This window comes from Capra hircus, chromosome 15, assembly GCF_001704415.2.
Source record: "Capra hircus breed San Clemente chromosome 15, ASM170441v1, whole genome shotgun sequence".
Lineage (NCBI taxonomy): Eukaryota > Metazoa > Chordata > Mammalia > Artiodactyla > Bovidae > Capra > Capra hircus.
Window position 1 is genome coordinate 19,785,287 of NC_030822.1, and position 16,801 is coordinate 19,802,087.

At 46.9% G+C, this 16,801-nt stretch overlaps 1 protein-coding gene across 3 annotated transcripts in view; it reads left to right on the forward strand.

Annotated features, from left to right (window-relative positions):
• WT1 (Wilms tumor 1) overlaps window positions 1–12,695 on the forward strand; it is a 50,012-nt gene extending 37,317 nt beyond the window's left edge. For all 3 annotated transcript variants that reach the window (XM_018059286.1, XM_018059287.1, XM_018059288.1), the window contains 5 exons: window positions 1,215–1,311; window positions 3,343–3,493; window positions 7,809–7,898; window positions 8,496–8,588; window positions 11,295–12,695. In XM_018059286.1, the coding sequence (XP_017914775.1) occupies window positions 1,215–1,311; window positions 3,343–3,493; window positions 7,809–7,898; window positions 8,496–8,588; window positions 11,295–11,416 (553 nt within the window). In that variant the 3' untranslated portion in view covers window positions 11,417–12,695. The remainder of the gene's footprint in view (window positions 1–1,214; window positions 1,312–3,342; window positions 3,494–7,808; window positions 7,899–8,495; window positions 8,589–11,294) is intronic.

Sequence of the window (16,801 nt, forward strand, 5' to 3'; positions counted from 1 at the left end):
GTACGCCATATTTTGTTTATCCACCATCAGGTGACAGACGTTTGGGCTGATTCTCATTTTTGGCTATTACGAGTAATGCTGCTAATGGCTACAAATTTCTGTGGGGAAATGTATTTTCATTTCTCCTGGGAATACACCTGGACGCGGAATTTCTGGGTCACATGGTAACTTTCCATCTAAGCTTTTGAGGAACTGCCAGACGTGGTTCAAAGCAGCGTCGCCAGTTTACAGAGGCTTCATAAAGCTGCCCACGGTGAGTCGAGCTGCGATCATAGCGTGCTGCCCCGTGGGTTGCAGTTCTCACCCAGCCTCATTTGGTGGTGGTGGTTGTAGTTTTTGTAATCTTTGACTGCACCTGCGGCCATGCGGGAGCTTAGATTCCTAACCAGGGATCAAACCCACTCCTCCTTCGTCTTAAGCACTGGACTCCTGGGGAAGTCCACTTGGCCTCATTTGGAAGTAAAACAACTGAATCTCTGATCAGCTGTTACCCAAAGGAGAGAGTATTTTTAGAGCAGAACATCCACCCCTTGCAAGGTGTTCTTTCCAGCCTTCTCCATCCCTCAGCTCTCGCTAGTTAGTCCAAGGCTAACTGAGCTCTGGCTCGGGGACTGGTCAGTCTAATGCTGGAGGAAGTGTCCACCTAGGATCTGGCTTGGCTCCGAAGAGTTAAGTTGATCTGGAAACCTGATCTGCGGTTGAAGTGGAGCAGAGCCCCAGATGTGTAATCCCCGCTTCTAAGGATGCGACGTCTCTTCTTGTAAGCGTCATCGCTTTCTTGGTGCTATCTGGTAAAAACTGAGTCATGAGGTGCCGACAAAAAATCCCTTGCATTCAACGTGAAATTTGAGGCATCTGCTCATTCCTGAGATATTCACAGCTGTCAGCCCTGCTGTCTTGATGGTAAACAACTTGCTGGGAATGAACTCCTGCCACTGTGACTTTTCCCTGGCTTGTCTGAGAGAGGCATGGACCCAGATGGTGTGCCCTGGAGAGTGTGAGGGTAAGGGACTGCGTGGGGGTCACCCGAGGATTGAGCAGCTCTGCCTTTCACAAAGCGCTGCTTCTAGGGTAGCCCCAGTGGAGGGAGGCAGAAGCCAACCGAGGTGTCCCGAGAGCTCTGAAAGGACATTCGTCTCACTGCAGGGGCGCATTGCCCTGAAGTGTGCCTGTGAACCAGCCTGAGTCCTGTTCTCCCTTCTCTGTGTTTGCAGCCACGGCACGGGGTACGAGAGTGACAACCATACCACGCCCATCCTCTGTGGCGCCCAGTACAGGATACACACCCACGGCGTCTTCAGGGGCATTCAGGCGAGTACACGGGGCCCCGGCTGCCTCTTTCCTTCCCAACAGCCTCGCACGTCCTCGGTGCTGGCCGTTTGGCCCTGGCAAGTCTGTTCCTAACCATAGGCTCCTGTGTCAGCAGAGATGCGCCCTCTTCCACTGGGGCAGACTGAGGGGTCTTCTCCTTTCTAGAGGCCAGTGTGGATGCAGCCACCTCACTCATACCAGGGTGCTTTCTGCAGAATTCCCTTCTTTCCTCCTTCACTGTTTAATTCACCTTCTCTAGGGTAGGCTATATGCTTCATCTTATGTTGGGACTAAATGAGCTTGAATTAATGACCTGGACTCTGGACTTCTAAGACTTGCTCTGCACGGGCAAGTGCCCAAAGGTAGACTCTGTCTTTACTAAGCGAGAGTGAGGAAAGGAAAGTAAAATGGAAACTGGACGGAAAGCCATCTCCCAGAGCCTCTTTTGTGCGTTCAGAACCACGCACAGTTACCAAGGGTTTGTGTTTGTGCCTTTGGCGTGTGACTCTGTGGTTGCAACATGAGTAGCGGCTGAGATACTTTCTCCAGAGTAGCCAGCACATGAGAAATAAGTTGTGTGTGGGCCAACTTCCCACGTGATGTGTGGAGCAAGTGCTCTGAGATGTTCTGAAGAATGTTTCCAGAGGCATCATGAAGATAGAACAGCATGTCCCCTCATCTGAAGCCTTCCAGTGGTGAGAATAAAGGTGGGGGTGACAGAAATATGGGACATCTGATGGAAGTCAGACAAGTAATGTCAGGCTTCTCCACCAGGACTGGCTGACACTGACAACTGTTTTATTCCCTGTTGCCCTGTGCGCTGCCCCTGGGGTGAATTAAAGGAACTGTATGAAACTCCTTTTCCCTTCCTTTTCACCAAGCCCAGTTTATCAGACTTTCTGTTGAGGTCTGTGTTCATTTTCTTCCAGAGTGGACCAATCAGACACAGCTGGCTCCTCATTTAAACTTATTGCATCTTTTGCCTTAAGACACTGGGGCCCATCAGTAGTAAAGCCGTATGGTACTACTGTATGTTTACTTCAAAAAAGATTTGCGCAGCAAGAGGTGAAATAAGAACTTGAACATATGCTGGTGGGTGGTATGGGAAGTGCCCAGGGCAGGTGTGGGTAAGCTTAGAAGTGGTCCCGGGTCTTAAGACAAACTGTGGATGTGCTCTCGGGCCCTGACTTGCACCTCTGTGTGAGGACGAGGAGGCTTCAGTGGTCCCTCAGGCACTTGCGTTGCTTTTGTTTATGACTCACTGGTCCCCGGAGCCTAAGGGGCATTTGCCTCACTGTTGCCCTCTAGCTTCTTCTCATGGAGGACCAACCATGCACACACACTCCTCCAGGATAAAGGTGATCCACAGAATGCCCCGCGATGGACAGAGAGTGGGCAGAGGGCAGACACACAGTGCTTCCTGGTGTCTCCAGTAAAGGATCATGCTGGCAACACTGTGAGCTTCCTGTGGTTTCAGCTCCCTTCACAGACAGAGCCCTCACCTCCCAGGATGTATTCTTTTTCCTTGTCATTGACTCACACGTGGAAGGTTGCTCAGTTGGGGGCTCATTTTTCTCTAATAAGGAGTTCCCAACCCATTGCAGATAGGGCCCAAGGTCATGTGGCCTGGTGTCCGAGTGGGAGGGAATAGACTAGAACCTGGGGCTTTGACTTCCAGACCTCTGCTTCAAGATGAGAAGCTGAGAGACAGGAAAGACTGGGAGCTCTCCCAGTGTGCAGCATTTCTTTTCCCGATGCTCCGGATCAGCAGCCCTAAGACTGACTTCCTCTCAGGTCCCGGTTCTGGTTGATCAGCAGTGATGATCTTAGGGCAATGCACTGTTGAATGTGCTGCTCTGCCATCCACTAGCGATGTCTGCTTTGGGCACCTCAGGTGTGGTGGGGAGTGGTTTCAGGCATCACATCCGCTATCCCTCCGTTGGGAATACTTCAGAGCTCACTTTCCTTGGGATCAATGCGAATGTTCACATGTGGCTTAAAGCCTCTGTTTATCTTACGCTCTGCTTGCAGGATGTGCGGCGTGTGCCTGGAGTGGCCCCGACTCTTGTCCGATCGGCATCTGAGACCAGTGAGAAACGCCCCTTCATGTGTGCTTACCCAGGCTGCAATAAGAGATATTTTAAGCTGTCCCACTTACAGATGCACAGCCGGAAGCACACCGGTAAGTGCATTCACCGTCCAGTCTTGGTTCTGGTAGCTCAGGGGCGGCTTAGGAGCCCCTGCTTCCAGCTGTCACTGCCAGGACACAGGTGATTTCTGGAATGCAAAGTAGGCACTACTTTCAAGTAATGGAAAAAGGCTGCCAGGCCATTTTGTATCCTGAAGTTCTATCCTTTGTTAAAAAAGGGAAGAGCAGAGTAGGTAGATAGCATCCCACTCCGGTACTCTTGCCTGAAAAATCCCATGGACAGAGGAGCCCGGTGGGCTGCAGTCCATGGGGTCGCTGAGAGTTTGACAAGACTCAGTGACTTCACTTTCACTTTTCACTTTCATGCATTGGAGAAGGAAATGACAACCCACAACAGTGTTCTTGCCTGGAGAATCCCAGGTATGGCAGAGCCTGGTGGGCTGCCGTCTATGGGGTCGCACAGAGTCAGACACGACTGAAGTGACTTAGCAGCAGCAGCAGCAGCAGCGTAGGTAGAGCATTTCACAGAATTAGAGACCTGGCTTGAAGTCTGGTTTCACTACCAGGTGGTGTTACCTTGAGCAAGTTACTAACCACTCTTCAAACTTCATCTGCCTTACATGGAAAATGGAGATGATAGCCTCCCTTATACAATTGTTGAGACTAGGTTAACTTCTAAAATCAAATTGAATGAAAGGAATTAGAGAGATGAACCATCTCTTACAGTTCCCTGTGTCAGTAAGTCTGAATAAATGCTCTTATTAGTTTTACAATAGTATTAGCATCTCTTAAGGGAGAGGAACTAGCCTGGGGGCTTGGTTAGTTAGATGATTCTAGGAACTTGATATGCAAGGTCATTCTGGAGACTTAGGATGAGATGGTCCAAAGAAGAGCTTAACTGCTTGGGTTAGTAATAACCAACTAGGTAAGAATGGAAAAATGGCTTCTAGGTTTAATTTTTTTTTTCAACCCCCCCAAAAAGATGATTTTTGAAGATGTTTTAAAGAAAACTGGATTTTCCCATAGATTACAGGGTCTGCCTCTGGGAGAGCACTGGCCACGTTTGGTTGTTGGCCACAGTGAATGTGAATATCGGTTTCACAAATGTCTGTTCTTGGTTGGCCTTGGGAGCACTAGATGGGAATGTGACTGAGTTTCCCGACAGGAAATCAGGGCAAAGCACAGGCTTTCCTACTGGGGAGTTGGTACCATTTTTTCCCCACGATTTAAGGTAACTTCTTTGTTTTAAGTACCATTATTGTTTATTATTGCTTCCCTCATAGATCAGTTGGTAAAGAATTGATTGCAATGCAGGAGACCCCGGTTTGATTCCTGGCTTGGGAAGATCCGGTGGAGAAGGGATAGGCTACCCACTCCAGTATTCTTGGGCTTCCCTTGTGGCTCAGCTGGTAAAGAATCCACCTGCAATGTGGGAGACCTGGGTTCAACCCCTGGCTTGGGAAGATCCCCTGGAGAAGAATACTGGCTACCCACTCCAGTATTCTGGCCTGGAGAATTCTGTGGACTGTATAGCCCATGGGGTCACAAAGAGTCAGACACGACTGAGTGACTCTCACTTTCACTGTTTTATTGTTACTGCAGACTTTTCTTTGGGGAAGCTGAAGAAGAAAATGAGCTGGGTTCAGATCTCTTTAGACCACTGGTCTTTGCTAAGCCATTGTGTCTGAAGGCTACAGTTCTGGCATAGACCTGAGTTTACACTCAGTCGACCACCTGCTTTAAGCTGAAGATGAGAAGTTGCATGTTGTGTTGTTATGTATTTCCCCAAATGAGATCATTTGAAAAGTATCTGATTATAAGGAAAATGATTAAGTAAAATCCTGCCTGCTGCTGCTGCTGCTGCTAAGTCGCTTCAGTCGTGTCCGACTCTGAGCGACCCCATAGACGGCAGCCCACCAGGCTCCCCCATCCCTGGGATTCTCCAGGCAAGAACACTGGAGTGGGTTGCCATTTCCTTCTCCAATGCATGAAAGTGAAAAGTGAAAGTGAAGTCGCTCAGTCGTGTCCACTCTTAGTGACCCCGTGGACCGCAGCCTACCAGGCTCCTCCGTCTATGGGATTTTCCAGGCAAAAGTACTGGAGTGGGATGCCGTTGCCTTCTCCGAAATTCTGCCTAGACAAATACAAGAGAATACATTGAAGGCAATATTGTTGTAGAAACTATAATGGAAAAGAGGCACTTAGAAAACAGTAAGGGTTAGATGTCTGGGGAAAGGGAAGGCAGTAAGAAATATAGCCATGACCCTCAGACCTGCTGGAACCTTTAAGAAACTCTTCTTGCAGAAGACGAGGAGGGAAGGGTATTTAACATCACTGAAGTCCCCTTCTTGAAAGAGTGCCATCTTTTTGTATCTGTTCCTAATAATAGTACAGACTATTATGTTAAGAACCTTTTATTAAATACTTTCCATGGGCCAAATTATCTACATTCATTATTTCAGTTTATTCTCACACAGAAAACAATTATCCGGTGGGTAGGATATAGGGAAGACTCAAACTCATGCCTTTTAACTCCAAGTCACAAGCCCTTTTCTCAAAGAGTCGATGGTGTGTTTTGGAGGCAAGACATAAAAAAATGAAAAGGGAGGAGAGAACGTGTGATGACTGAGTGAATCTGGAGGCTCTGAGAAGATTCATTCAGAGGGTATTGTTTTGAGTGAGCTTCGTTCGTTTCTTGGAGAAGGAGGGGCTTGGGTTAACCAATAAAGGGTAGGCAGGGTCGGGCAGAGAAAATAAAGGACGAGCAGAAGCAGAAAGGCAGGAAAAAGACGAGACTGGACAGAAAGAAGTGTTGCTTTTCCAGCTTGAAGAGCTGAAGTTAAGGCACTGGGCTGGATATCAACAGAAAGTTGAGGAAAGCTTCCTGCTCTCAGGATTTTCCAGTCTGGCAGACGGTGGATCTGACAAGGCCCCATGTCAGCCATTCTGTAATGAGGGAAGGAAAGGTTTTCTAAGTGAACAGGAGGCTTCCAAGAAGGCTTTGCAGAGGAAACAGCGTTTGAGAGGGACATGCCATAGAGTTTATGATGGGTTAGGGATCTGGAGATAGGGATGGAGGGTGTTGAGTGTGAGCGAAGTACAAGGCAGGGTTCAGGAATGGTGAGCTCTGTAGAGCAGGAATATAGATCAGTTAGGGAAGCAGAGGCAGTCTAAGGCTGGAAAGGTAACCAGGAATTGCCCGACAACAGAAAGAGCCAGCTGATCCTGGGATGGCTTGCTCTCCATCCCAGAATGCTGATGACTCAGAATTCTCATAAGAAGGTGGGACGGTCCAGGGTTGCTCAGTGCACTCAGGGGGCGCAGCTCCTGGGATTTGGCTGAACTTTTTCCTGCAAAGACAGGGGCAGGGCTTCTCCATTGTGAGGCAGGAGGTTGTGTAATCCCATTCCTGTCTTCTCTCGAGTAAAGGGATACCCAGAACTCTAAGGCTCTGGCTCCTGGTTTAATTTGAGCATCTTACAACCCTGGAGTTGTTTATACCTAACTCAGGGATGGGAAGTCAGTAGCAGAGAATACCAGAGCCTTAGGCCATAAAACATAAAGTACTTACTCCAGGGGGCCAGCTCCAGGGGACATCCGTCCCAGAATTCTGCCACAAACTCAAGTCTTGGACTTAAGACCGCTTTGGTTTATTATTTGTTTAAATATTAGCTGCCAGTATTTTTTGAGCACTGCCTCTGTGCTAGGCTGTAGGCTAAGCCCTTTCTGTGGATGGTCTGTTGTAATCTGTTTATAAGTCCTTGGAAGCTGTCAGGTTACTGGCCCCGTTTCACACTGAGGAAACGACACCTCACCCAGCAGATTGAAAGAGCTGGATATTCCCCACTGTGTCAAACTCCAGAACCCGAGTTCCCTTCACTTCCAACTCAGCCTTATTCACCCAGCCCCTGATTCTGCGCCTCCTGCCCATGAATGTGTGTATGTAGGTGGGACTTCTCCTAACCCTGTGGTTTGGCATGCCTGCACGCTAAATCACTTCAGTTGTGTCTGACTCTGTGACCCTAAGGATGATAGCCCGTCAGGCTCCTCTGTCGTTGGGAATTCTCCAGGCAAGATATTGGAGTGGGTTGCCATGCCCTTCTCCAGAGCATCTTCCTGACTCAGGGATTGAACCTGCATCTCTTAACATCTCCTGCTTTAGCAGGCCAGTTCCTTACTGCTAGAGCAACCTGGGAAGCCCCCTAAGGTTGACAGCATATCCCTGAAACCTTCGACCCAAGTGCCTTTCAGCATTTTGGGATCCTTTCAGTCCCGGTAAGAGAAATTGCCTCTAATGAGATCTTTATTTCCAAAATCATTTTCCGATGGAATACGTGTCTTCCCCAAGGTGAGAAACCATACCAGTGTGACTTCAAGGACTGTGAACGAAGGTTTTCTCGTTCAGACCAGCTCAAAAGACACCAAAGGAGACACACAGGTTTGTAGGCTCCCTTCTCATTGCTGGCAGTATGTTCCCTTGGATCATGGTTGATTTTGTGATTCTTTTTATTGTTCAATATGGGTGTGAGAGGGTCAGCCATTTTTTAAGTTTCTCCAATAATCTTCCCTGCTGGGGATTTACCTTCTCTTAAAAAAAAAAAAAAAAAAAGAAAGAAAAGAAAAGGAAATGCCCCACATTTCCCCTGAAAACCACAGAGTCATGATACTCCCACTAGCAATTTGCTGATGATACACTGAGTGTCAGTAAAGAACACGGGTGGGTGGAGAGCAAAGTCCCATCTGTAGTGTGTGATTCACTTTTTCAGTCTCAGACACAGCTGAAACTTCTCTGAGAAGCTGGACACTTGTGGTTAAGCAATAGTTGTTCCCAAGACAACAGGTCTTCAAGGATTACTGTGCGGCATTAGGTGGCTCCTGCTGGGCCTGGGGTGTTGGGGAAATCCGAGGGCGAGCCAGACACTGCAGGTATGGCTGGAAATGCCCAACTCCTCAGGCCACCGGGAAGCAGGCCTTGTGGGCCTTGCTATGCCGCCACATGGTTAGGGCCGCGGCTAGACCTTCTCTGTCCGTTTAGGTGTGAAACCATTCCAGTGTAAAACTTGTCAGCGAAAGTTCTCCCGTTCCGACCACCTGAAGACCCACACCAGGACTCATACAGGTAAAACAAGTGCGTAAACTTTTCTTCACATTTATTTTTCTTTATTTTTTTAAACTACTGTTGAATGGAGTTGCTTGTGATGCGAGAGATTGGAAAAGATGAGTGGAAACGTTCTAAACAGCTTTAGATTCAGGAGAGAGAACAGTGCATGGCTGTCTTTAAATAATAACATTGTTTAAGAAGGAATGGGGGTGGGAGGTATGGGTCAGAAGAGATGTGAAAAGAACTGTTTTCAGGAGTGTCCATAATGAAGTGAAGAGATAAGCTAAGTCCCTGCTGTTCCCAGTTTGTTGCATCAAATCTTTATCGCTCAGTTTGATAGGATAATCAACCTTGGAGGAAAATAGCAGAAATTCTACAAGCCAACCACTTGTACTCCTGAAAGTTTGCATTTTATAACACTGTTTTCAGAGACCTGAATCTTTGCTCTGCTAAAAGTTAATGCCCCAGGAGCAGTCATGGTTTCTGCCAGACTCATACTGGTGTGTGGGATTTATTTCCTTCATAGTAGAATAGAGGGAGGGACTCCCTCCTTCCCTCTGGCCCAGTGGTTAAGACTCAGCATTTTCAATGTAGGGAGCACAGGTTGAGTCCCTGGTCAGGGAACTAAGATCCCACATGCTGCATGGCCAAAAAGTAAAAATTAAACAAACAAAAGGAATAGAGAGAGAAAAGACATTTATTCACAGCTGCTGAAAGTTTTTGCTTCTCCACGAGGCTGGTGTGATTCATAATGGAAATAGCACCATCTTTGATGTGTATTTCCTAGCTTTAGAGGGAGGACCAATGCTTAGGTTATCTCATTTTATCTTCACAACATCCTTGGAAGAAAAGGAGGATAGGTAACATTTCATCCCCGTTTTACAGATGAGAAGACTGAGGCATATAATGATGAAATAACTTTGTTTAAAGTCCCAAAGCTAGTAAGTAGCAACCCCAGTTCTGTCTGTTCCCAGCCCACCTACCCACTGCTTCTTTACTGGGGAAAGAGTCTGTGTTCACCTTGTGGCCCAGGGAGGAGAGAGAATCAGGAGGAGGCCCCCTGGTCAGCAGAGTTGAGTTCCCTTGAGAGTTTGAGGAGGATGATGACCGACAGGAGAAGAGGTTAGGATTTGTCCATTAGGAGGTGACCTTTGACAGCATGCTTGGCAGTGGGAGCAGGGGGCAGGAGCCAGATCAGGAAGGGCAGAGGGACAGTGAGTGGGAGGCGAGGGAAGTGTGAGCCGTGATTCCTCCGTGCAGTCCTGGATTCTCAGCCCCAGCAGGCTGTACTTGCAGATAGTCAGAGTACCTGTGCCCCAGAGTCAGTGGGATGGACAGCTCATTCCCTGATTCGAGTACCTTTAATGTAGCTTCTTTGCCTTAGTCCTGAGCTCATAATTTGGTGGGGAAGGGTTATCATCCCTGGTACCCTGTGCCCCACCTCATGCATATCTGTACATGTACAAAATGACCTATGTCACCAGCAGACTGTTTAATATCTAACTGGGAGCTATAGTTGATTAGCCTCCAGTTCTGACCGGGGGACAGTGCCTCCCCTGGGATATTTCTCAGTGCTTGTCCCATCCAGTATTTCTCAGAGAAGAACTAGCTATATCCTGAGAACCTCCTCAGGTGGATGAATTGACTCCTGTGATGTTTTTACTTAGGATAAAGCCATAGCTGTATTTCCATTATGCCGAGGCCCAGGAAGTGTGATGCAACAAAGTGTGTCCTACAGACAGACCTGGATTTGGAATCAGACAGACCTAGGTTTAAGAAGTCCTGCCTGTGTCTGCATTCACCTGAGGTTCTAGCCTCATCTGTAGAATGGGGATAATAATGCTTACCTTACAGGCTGTTGGAAAGAGTACATGAAATTATATATATTATGTATAATTAATATATATAATTTTATATGCATGTGTGTATATATATATATATATATATATGATAACCAAGCACAGAGCTTAGTACCTAGATAGGCATTCAGAAATACTAATTATCTTTCCCATCCAAAATGAGACTTGGAAGAAACTTCTGAGGCCTCCTTAGATGGAGAAGCCTCGATTTTTTGGCAGGCTTTTAAAAAATCTCGAAACCATGGCTCACCTCAAATCTTTTTTATAATGGGTATTACTCTCTAAATAACCCTTTAAAGTAAAAGAAGCAAATACCATGTGTACTGATGTCAGTGATTTATTTAAAACGCCCAGCCCATCCAGAATATGTATACAGACAGAGATGTTAAAGCTATAGTTGCAGCTATGCTACTGGGTGGCAGTCCATTAACAGTATGCTACGTGATGATCCTAAGGCCCTTGCCTTCCAGTTAAGCTCAGTCCCCTTCTTAAACAGCAAACGGGAAGCGTTTACACAATTCACAAAACCGTCTAATGACAGCGGTCTTGTTTTACCAAGTGTTTTCCCCCCTTGATTAAATACGAAGTGCCCAGGCAGTTCCATTATCTAGATTCACTCCGTCTCTCCCATTTCCCAAGTCTTCTGACTTAGTGACATTCTGTAATTGCCACAGCATTTTAATCCTTGAGGCCCCAGAGGTGCTGCCAGGTCAGGGCCGCCTTGTGAGATGAACTAGGTGTGTGAGCTTAGGCAAAGAGCTAGAGGGAATCTGGAGTGGGTGCCTTGCGATGATTTAACTCAGGCCTTTGGTAGTTGAACTTGCAGCTCCGTCTCTCCACGGCAAGTGTCTCTGACTGGCCATTGTGTCAACAGGTGAGAAGCCCTTCAGCTGTCGGTGGCCCAGTTGTCAGAAAAAGTTTGCCCGGTCAGACGAGTTAGTCCGCCATCACAACATGCACCAGAGGAACATGAGCAAACTTCAGCTGGCGCTCTGAGGGTCCACAGCGGCCCCTGTCCTGCACCCCAGGCAGGACAGCACGTGAACTCCTTTCAAAGCTGACTGTAAGATTCCTCCTCACTCGCCTGGCAGAGAAGGAAATGGCAGTTGATCTTTCTTCATCCAGCGTCTGAGACAAGATGCCTGTACTACTGGATTCTACCAGGTTTGCCCAAAGGAGTTGGTCTCTGCTTAGCCAACTTTGAGTTGACTCGTAAGGCCCTGGAGAAGTGGCTCTCAGTGTCCAGTTAGTTAAAAGCCTGTTGCCATTTGGTCTGGATTTTCCACTGTAAGCAGAGCCACTGTTGGTGATGTTCCCCCGCCCCTTCTCACTTTACACTCATTTTCACGAGGAATGGAGTCATTGTACCATTTTCCATCATAGAATATTTATGGGCCCAGGCATGTGGATGTGTCTGCTAATGTAAACTTTGTCATGGTTTCCATTTACTAACAGCAACAGCGAGAAATAAATCAGAGAGTAAGGCACTGGGGGTGAGTCCTGTCCGACATTCCGGAGGTTAGGCAGGCTGCTAACCTGGACCAGGCAACTTTTAAAACTCAAGCATTTCAAGCAGCTGGAAAAAAAAATAAATAAATAAGAATCAGAACTAACCAGTACCTCTGCAGAGATATCTGAAAGAATCTTAGCATTCAGTTAATTCATTGTTAACATTAGCACAATGCTCTTAAGAAATCGTGCTTGAGGATCTGAGATTTTGTTTTTGTGTTTCTGTTTGACTTTGAGTTGTAATCATACACATCTTCAGAGATGTACGTATCTCCTCACACAAAGGAAGTGGAATTCATTTTTATCATTTGGGGTGTCCTTAGAGTATACAGACCATGCTGGTTATGTGGCTTCAAGTTGTAAAAATTAAAATGACTCTAAAAGAACATAAGGGCTGGTCCAGAATTTCCACTGATAAGACTGTTCTTAAGTAACTTAAATAACTTTGGGTCTCCAAGTATACGTGAAAAAAAAAAATGAGACTTAATAGTGTGAGGAAATCCATTGTTTAAAGGTGGTTGGGTGTATGTGTGTGTGTTTTGTTTTTATTTTTTAAGGGAGGGAGTTTATTATTTACTGTTGCTTGAAATTATTGTGTAAATATATATATCTGATAATGATTTGCTCTTTGACAGCTAAAGTTAGGATATGTATAAATGTTAGACGCATCACTGTTTTGGTGTTGATCTTCCAACATATTGATAACACTAAAAATGTAACCTGCATTTTTCACTTTGCTCTCAATTAAAGTCTATTCAAAAGGAAAGTGGTAAGATTCTATCAACTGTATTGTGTTCCCATCTTGGGGAGCGTTGAGCCTCTTTTCCACAGGTAAGATGCTGACACTGACATCAGTGACCACTTCAGACTAATCAGGTCGTGACCATTCTTTGTTCCTCTCTGTTGAAACTCAGGAGGCAGTTACTAACCCTAGAAGCAGCCAGAGAGCACTGCCGCTTCCTCTCATCATAAAGTAATTGTGATCACAAGGGCTTATGGCTGGACGGGGGGACTTGTGTTTTCAGAGTCATTTTCATCAGGCTATCATTGCATCACTTCTTATTCCATGTCAGCAAAAAAGCCTAGAGAGATGTAAATAACTGTTCTTTAAAAAAAAAAAAAAAGTTCACAGGTACACACTGCAATCAGGAGGGTATAAACTGAACACCTAGTACAACTGAATTTGCAATTGTAGTTGCTATGAAGTAGCTCAGCAGGTTGGAGACAGCTCAGGCTTTCCAGGGCAGCTGAGTGTGAAAGCAAAGATCTACATTATCTATAAACTGTAAACTCTCTTCCTGGTTCTGGTGGATAGTTTTTCAGTTGTAAATAAGGAGATTAATTTGGTGCCACTCCTCTCCACTCCATTATCTGGGAACTTGCATACATTCCAGGCTTCGTTTCTTCATTTAAAATGTATCTTGAACAGACAGCAGCTCACCACAGGGATTTTTCTGTGTTGAAGTGTAGCTCAAAGTTTGGGGCCGCCTGAAAGTCAGGTCCTGAGGCCCCACTTGGTTTGCATCTGGCTCTTGCATCACTGTTAATTATAGCAAATGTGGTGACTCATTTGTATCAGCAGTTTTTATCTTTTCCTGCCAGAAGACAGCATTTCTCTGGAGAAGCTCAGGACAAGCATGGCAAACGTCAGCGAGTCAGAACGAGCCAGGTTTCACAACAAAAGCGGCCACATTGTTTCAGCTGCTTGAGGAAGCCCAGAGATTCTCACACCACTTCAGCAGGTTAGCCTGCAGTTAAGGTCATGGGCTTTGGAAAGCAGACCAACCTGGGTTCAGATCGTCAGTCCTTGTTTCCCTCATGTGTTTCTGACAGATAGTCATAGTGAGGATTAAATAGGGGGAAAAGCATTAAAACTTCAAGCACATAGCAAAGGCTTCATACATACCATCTAGGAAAATGATTACCCAAGAACTCATGCTAATTTCCTTTCCACTCTCCTCTCCCACCTCCCCGCCCAAACACTACCATCACCTCCAGCGTCCTTTTCGGGTATTCAGACATCTTCACAGGCCAAGTCCACCAAACGACAAACAAATCCATTTCCCTGTACCACAAACCAGAGTCAAGGTTTGCAGCAACAGAGCTCTCGTCAGCCTCCCCACAGAGATCACATCTGCTGGTTTTGTGTTTGGTAATGCACCCAGTGGCATTGAGTAGGCGTTCTGGGACCTGTGGGGTTGACCATGAGCAGATTGTTAGGAAGAACGCTGGTCACAGGGAGCTCTCTGTAGTTCAGGCTAGAGGCTATATTAGGTGCAGGTGTCAAAATGTACATTTTCCCATCTCACTTTAGTAAAGTGTCTGGTCCAGTATCTTTAAAAGGCCGCCTCCAGTCCTTCAGTGGTTCTTCCCAGACTCTCTCATCCGGGACCCTCTGTAGCACTTGGAGTACATAACATTCAGTAGCATCTTATATGGGTGTTGTGCTTTCCCATCTAGGACCGTCCGTCAGTAAGGTTGACAGGAAAAGTATTATTCCCACTTGACGGTTGGGGAAGCTAAGGCTCAGTGATGGTAGTGGCTGAGGCTGGTCTTGGTATTCCATATCCAGTTTTCCTTCCAAAACGTGCTTGACGATGTAGACATGCACTCTGCTCCATAGTTTCATATCTGCAAGTTACACCTTCCTGACCACGTGTGAGCTCCCAGAGGAGTGGATCATCTCCCTTCCTGTGTTAGTTCCTCAAGGACTTCTCAGCTTTTACTAACCATAGACATTCCCTATGAAATGGAATTTGTTCAAGTACAGTCTGCCATTCGGAAGTTCTGGGGCGGGGCCTGAGACCACATTCCTGACACGTTCCCAGGCTATGCCCACCCTGCTGGGCTGTGGACCACACTTCGTGTTAGCTGCTCAGTCGCGTCTGACTCTTCACAGCCCCATGGACTGCAGCTGGCCAGGCTCCTCTGTCCATGGAATTCTTGTATTTCTGGTGGCTCAGATGGACCACACTTCTTACAAAAACCTAAAGGCTGGGCTCCATAAATACTTTCTGCTGAGTTTTGCACCTGACAGTCCTAGGACTACCCCGAACCTTCTGAGCCTGTGGACAGTGACCATGAAGATGGCCTGGGGCTCTGCTGTAATGGGCCCTGGGGCTGAGGGGCAGGGCACTGGTGTTGAATATGGTCAGAAGTGCTGCGTGCAGGCGAGTCCCATCTCTGCAGAGGTTTGTTTTCAAACAGCCTGCCCATCCTCTGTCAGTGACGTTCCACAGGCAGGGGAGACACCCTCTCCCCCAGCCCAAGTCCAGGTAAGAAGAAGCATGGCACATGGTCCACCTGCATATCCAGTCCTCACACCCCACTGGGTTCACCTTTCCACCGCAGGCCCCTCCCTGATGCCATGTGTGCCAGTGCCCATAGACCAAAACCTCCCAGTGTTTTGGAGAGGATTTATTTCCCATGAGCCAGGCAGGAATCCCCCATGTCTCGTCCTTACTAGGGGCCAGTGTTTAGCTCTTCAGATACCAAAGGGAAAAGGGAGAAGGCAGTGTCTTCCAGAGCCCTGTTCTCCCTGCGGGTTGTTGCACCACTGACTTTGGACTTACCAGGTCAGGCGTGTCAGGAACAGGTGTGTGTTTGTGAGTATAAGTAGAAGAGTGGTTCCCAGCTAGACATTTTTCTTCAGAGCCTTGAAGCCAGCAGAGTGGCTCATAGGAATTGCTCACAGGTAAATGTGTAAGAACCACAGTGAAGAAACAAATCCCCCCCAAAACGTGAAAGGCTTGGCCATTTTATTTCAGGTCTTTGCTTCTAGTGATTACTTACTTGTATTTCAAATGATTGAAATCTGGGCAGAACTTCGTAAGTGATCACAATGATGACCACATGGTCTGATTTTTTACACTGAGAAAGTAGCTGCCTCAGTGGAGGGTTCTAGGTTCTTCTCCATTTCAAGCAAAATCCTGATTCTGTGAATTCTCAGACTCGTCTTAAGAAGGAAAGAGATTCAGGCAGCACAGGAAGGGTCACCTCTCAAGGGGCCAGAAACCCAGCAGAACACACAGCCAGACTCAGAGTGCTACTGAACAAAGTTTTGTTTCAGAGACTGGTGAGGAGACGAGGACAAACTCCTGAGGACTCCAAGAAGTCCACACCTTTAAGCACAGACTGAAAAACAGCCTGCTGTGAGTGGGAGCCTCAGACAGAAGGATCTCAGATGTAAAGAGCTAAGGCAGAGGAAATGAGCATATGTAATTTTAGGAGATCACAAGGTATTTTTATGGAGCACAGAAGGATTGAGAGATGGTCCATGAGGGTGGGGCTGAGATCAGTGTAGAGGGTGGGTTGGTTGAAATGAATGGCATCTCTTCCTCTTGGCATCCTGGGAGGATTGATGTTGACACTGGGTGATTGCTTGACATGGTAGGGACTCTGAGGAGGCATTTGGAGTCCAGGAGAAAGAGGAAAGAGGGGGGACAACTCTGGGAAGAAAGATGAGGGATGGAGTGTGGATGTTAGGGAAGTCTGACAGGAAGAGGGGGCTTCTGTCTGACAGGGCCCGACACCCATGTGAACCCATCCCAACTCTGTTAACATGCACCCAGGGCTTTTCCAAATGGGAGATGATTGATGATGATAATGGGGCCATTTACTAGATCTTTATGTACAGACCAGTGCTATTGTACATGCATTCTCTTATTGAGAATGTGCCCAGTTTACAGCTAAAGAAACCGAGGCTCTACGAAACACCTCACACAGGGTCTCGGAGCTCTTGTACAGCAGAGATTCATACCCAACTCTGACTCTTGGCCACACTCTTAACCCCTTCATTTTACAATACTTATCCCCCTCATCCCAGAGCATGTTGGCCCCACGAACCAGAGGACAGAAATGCTGAGAGAACAC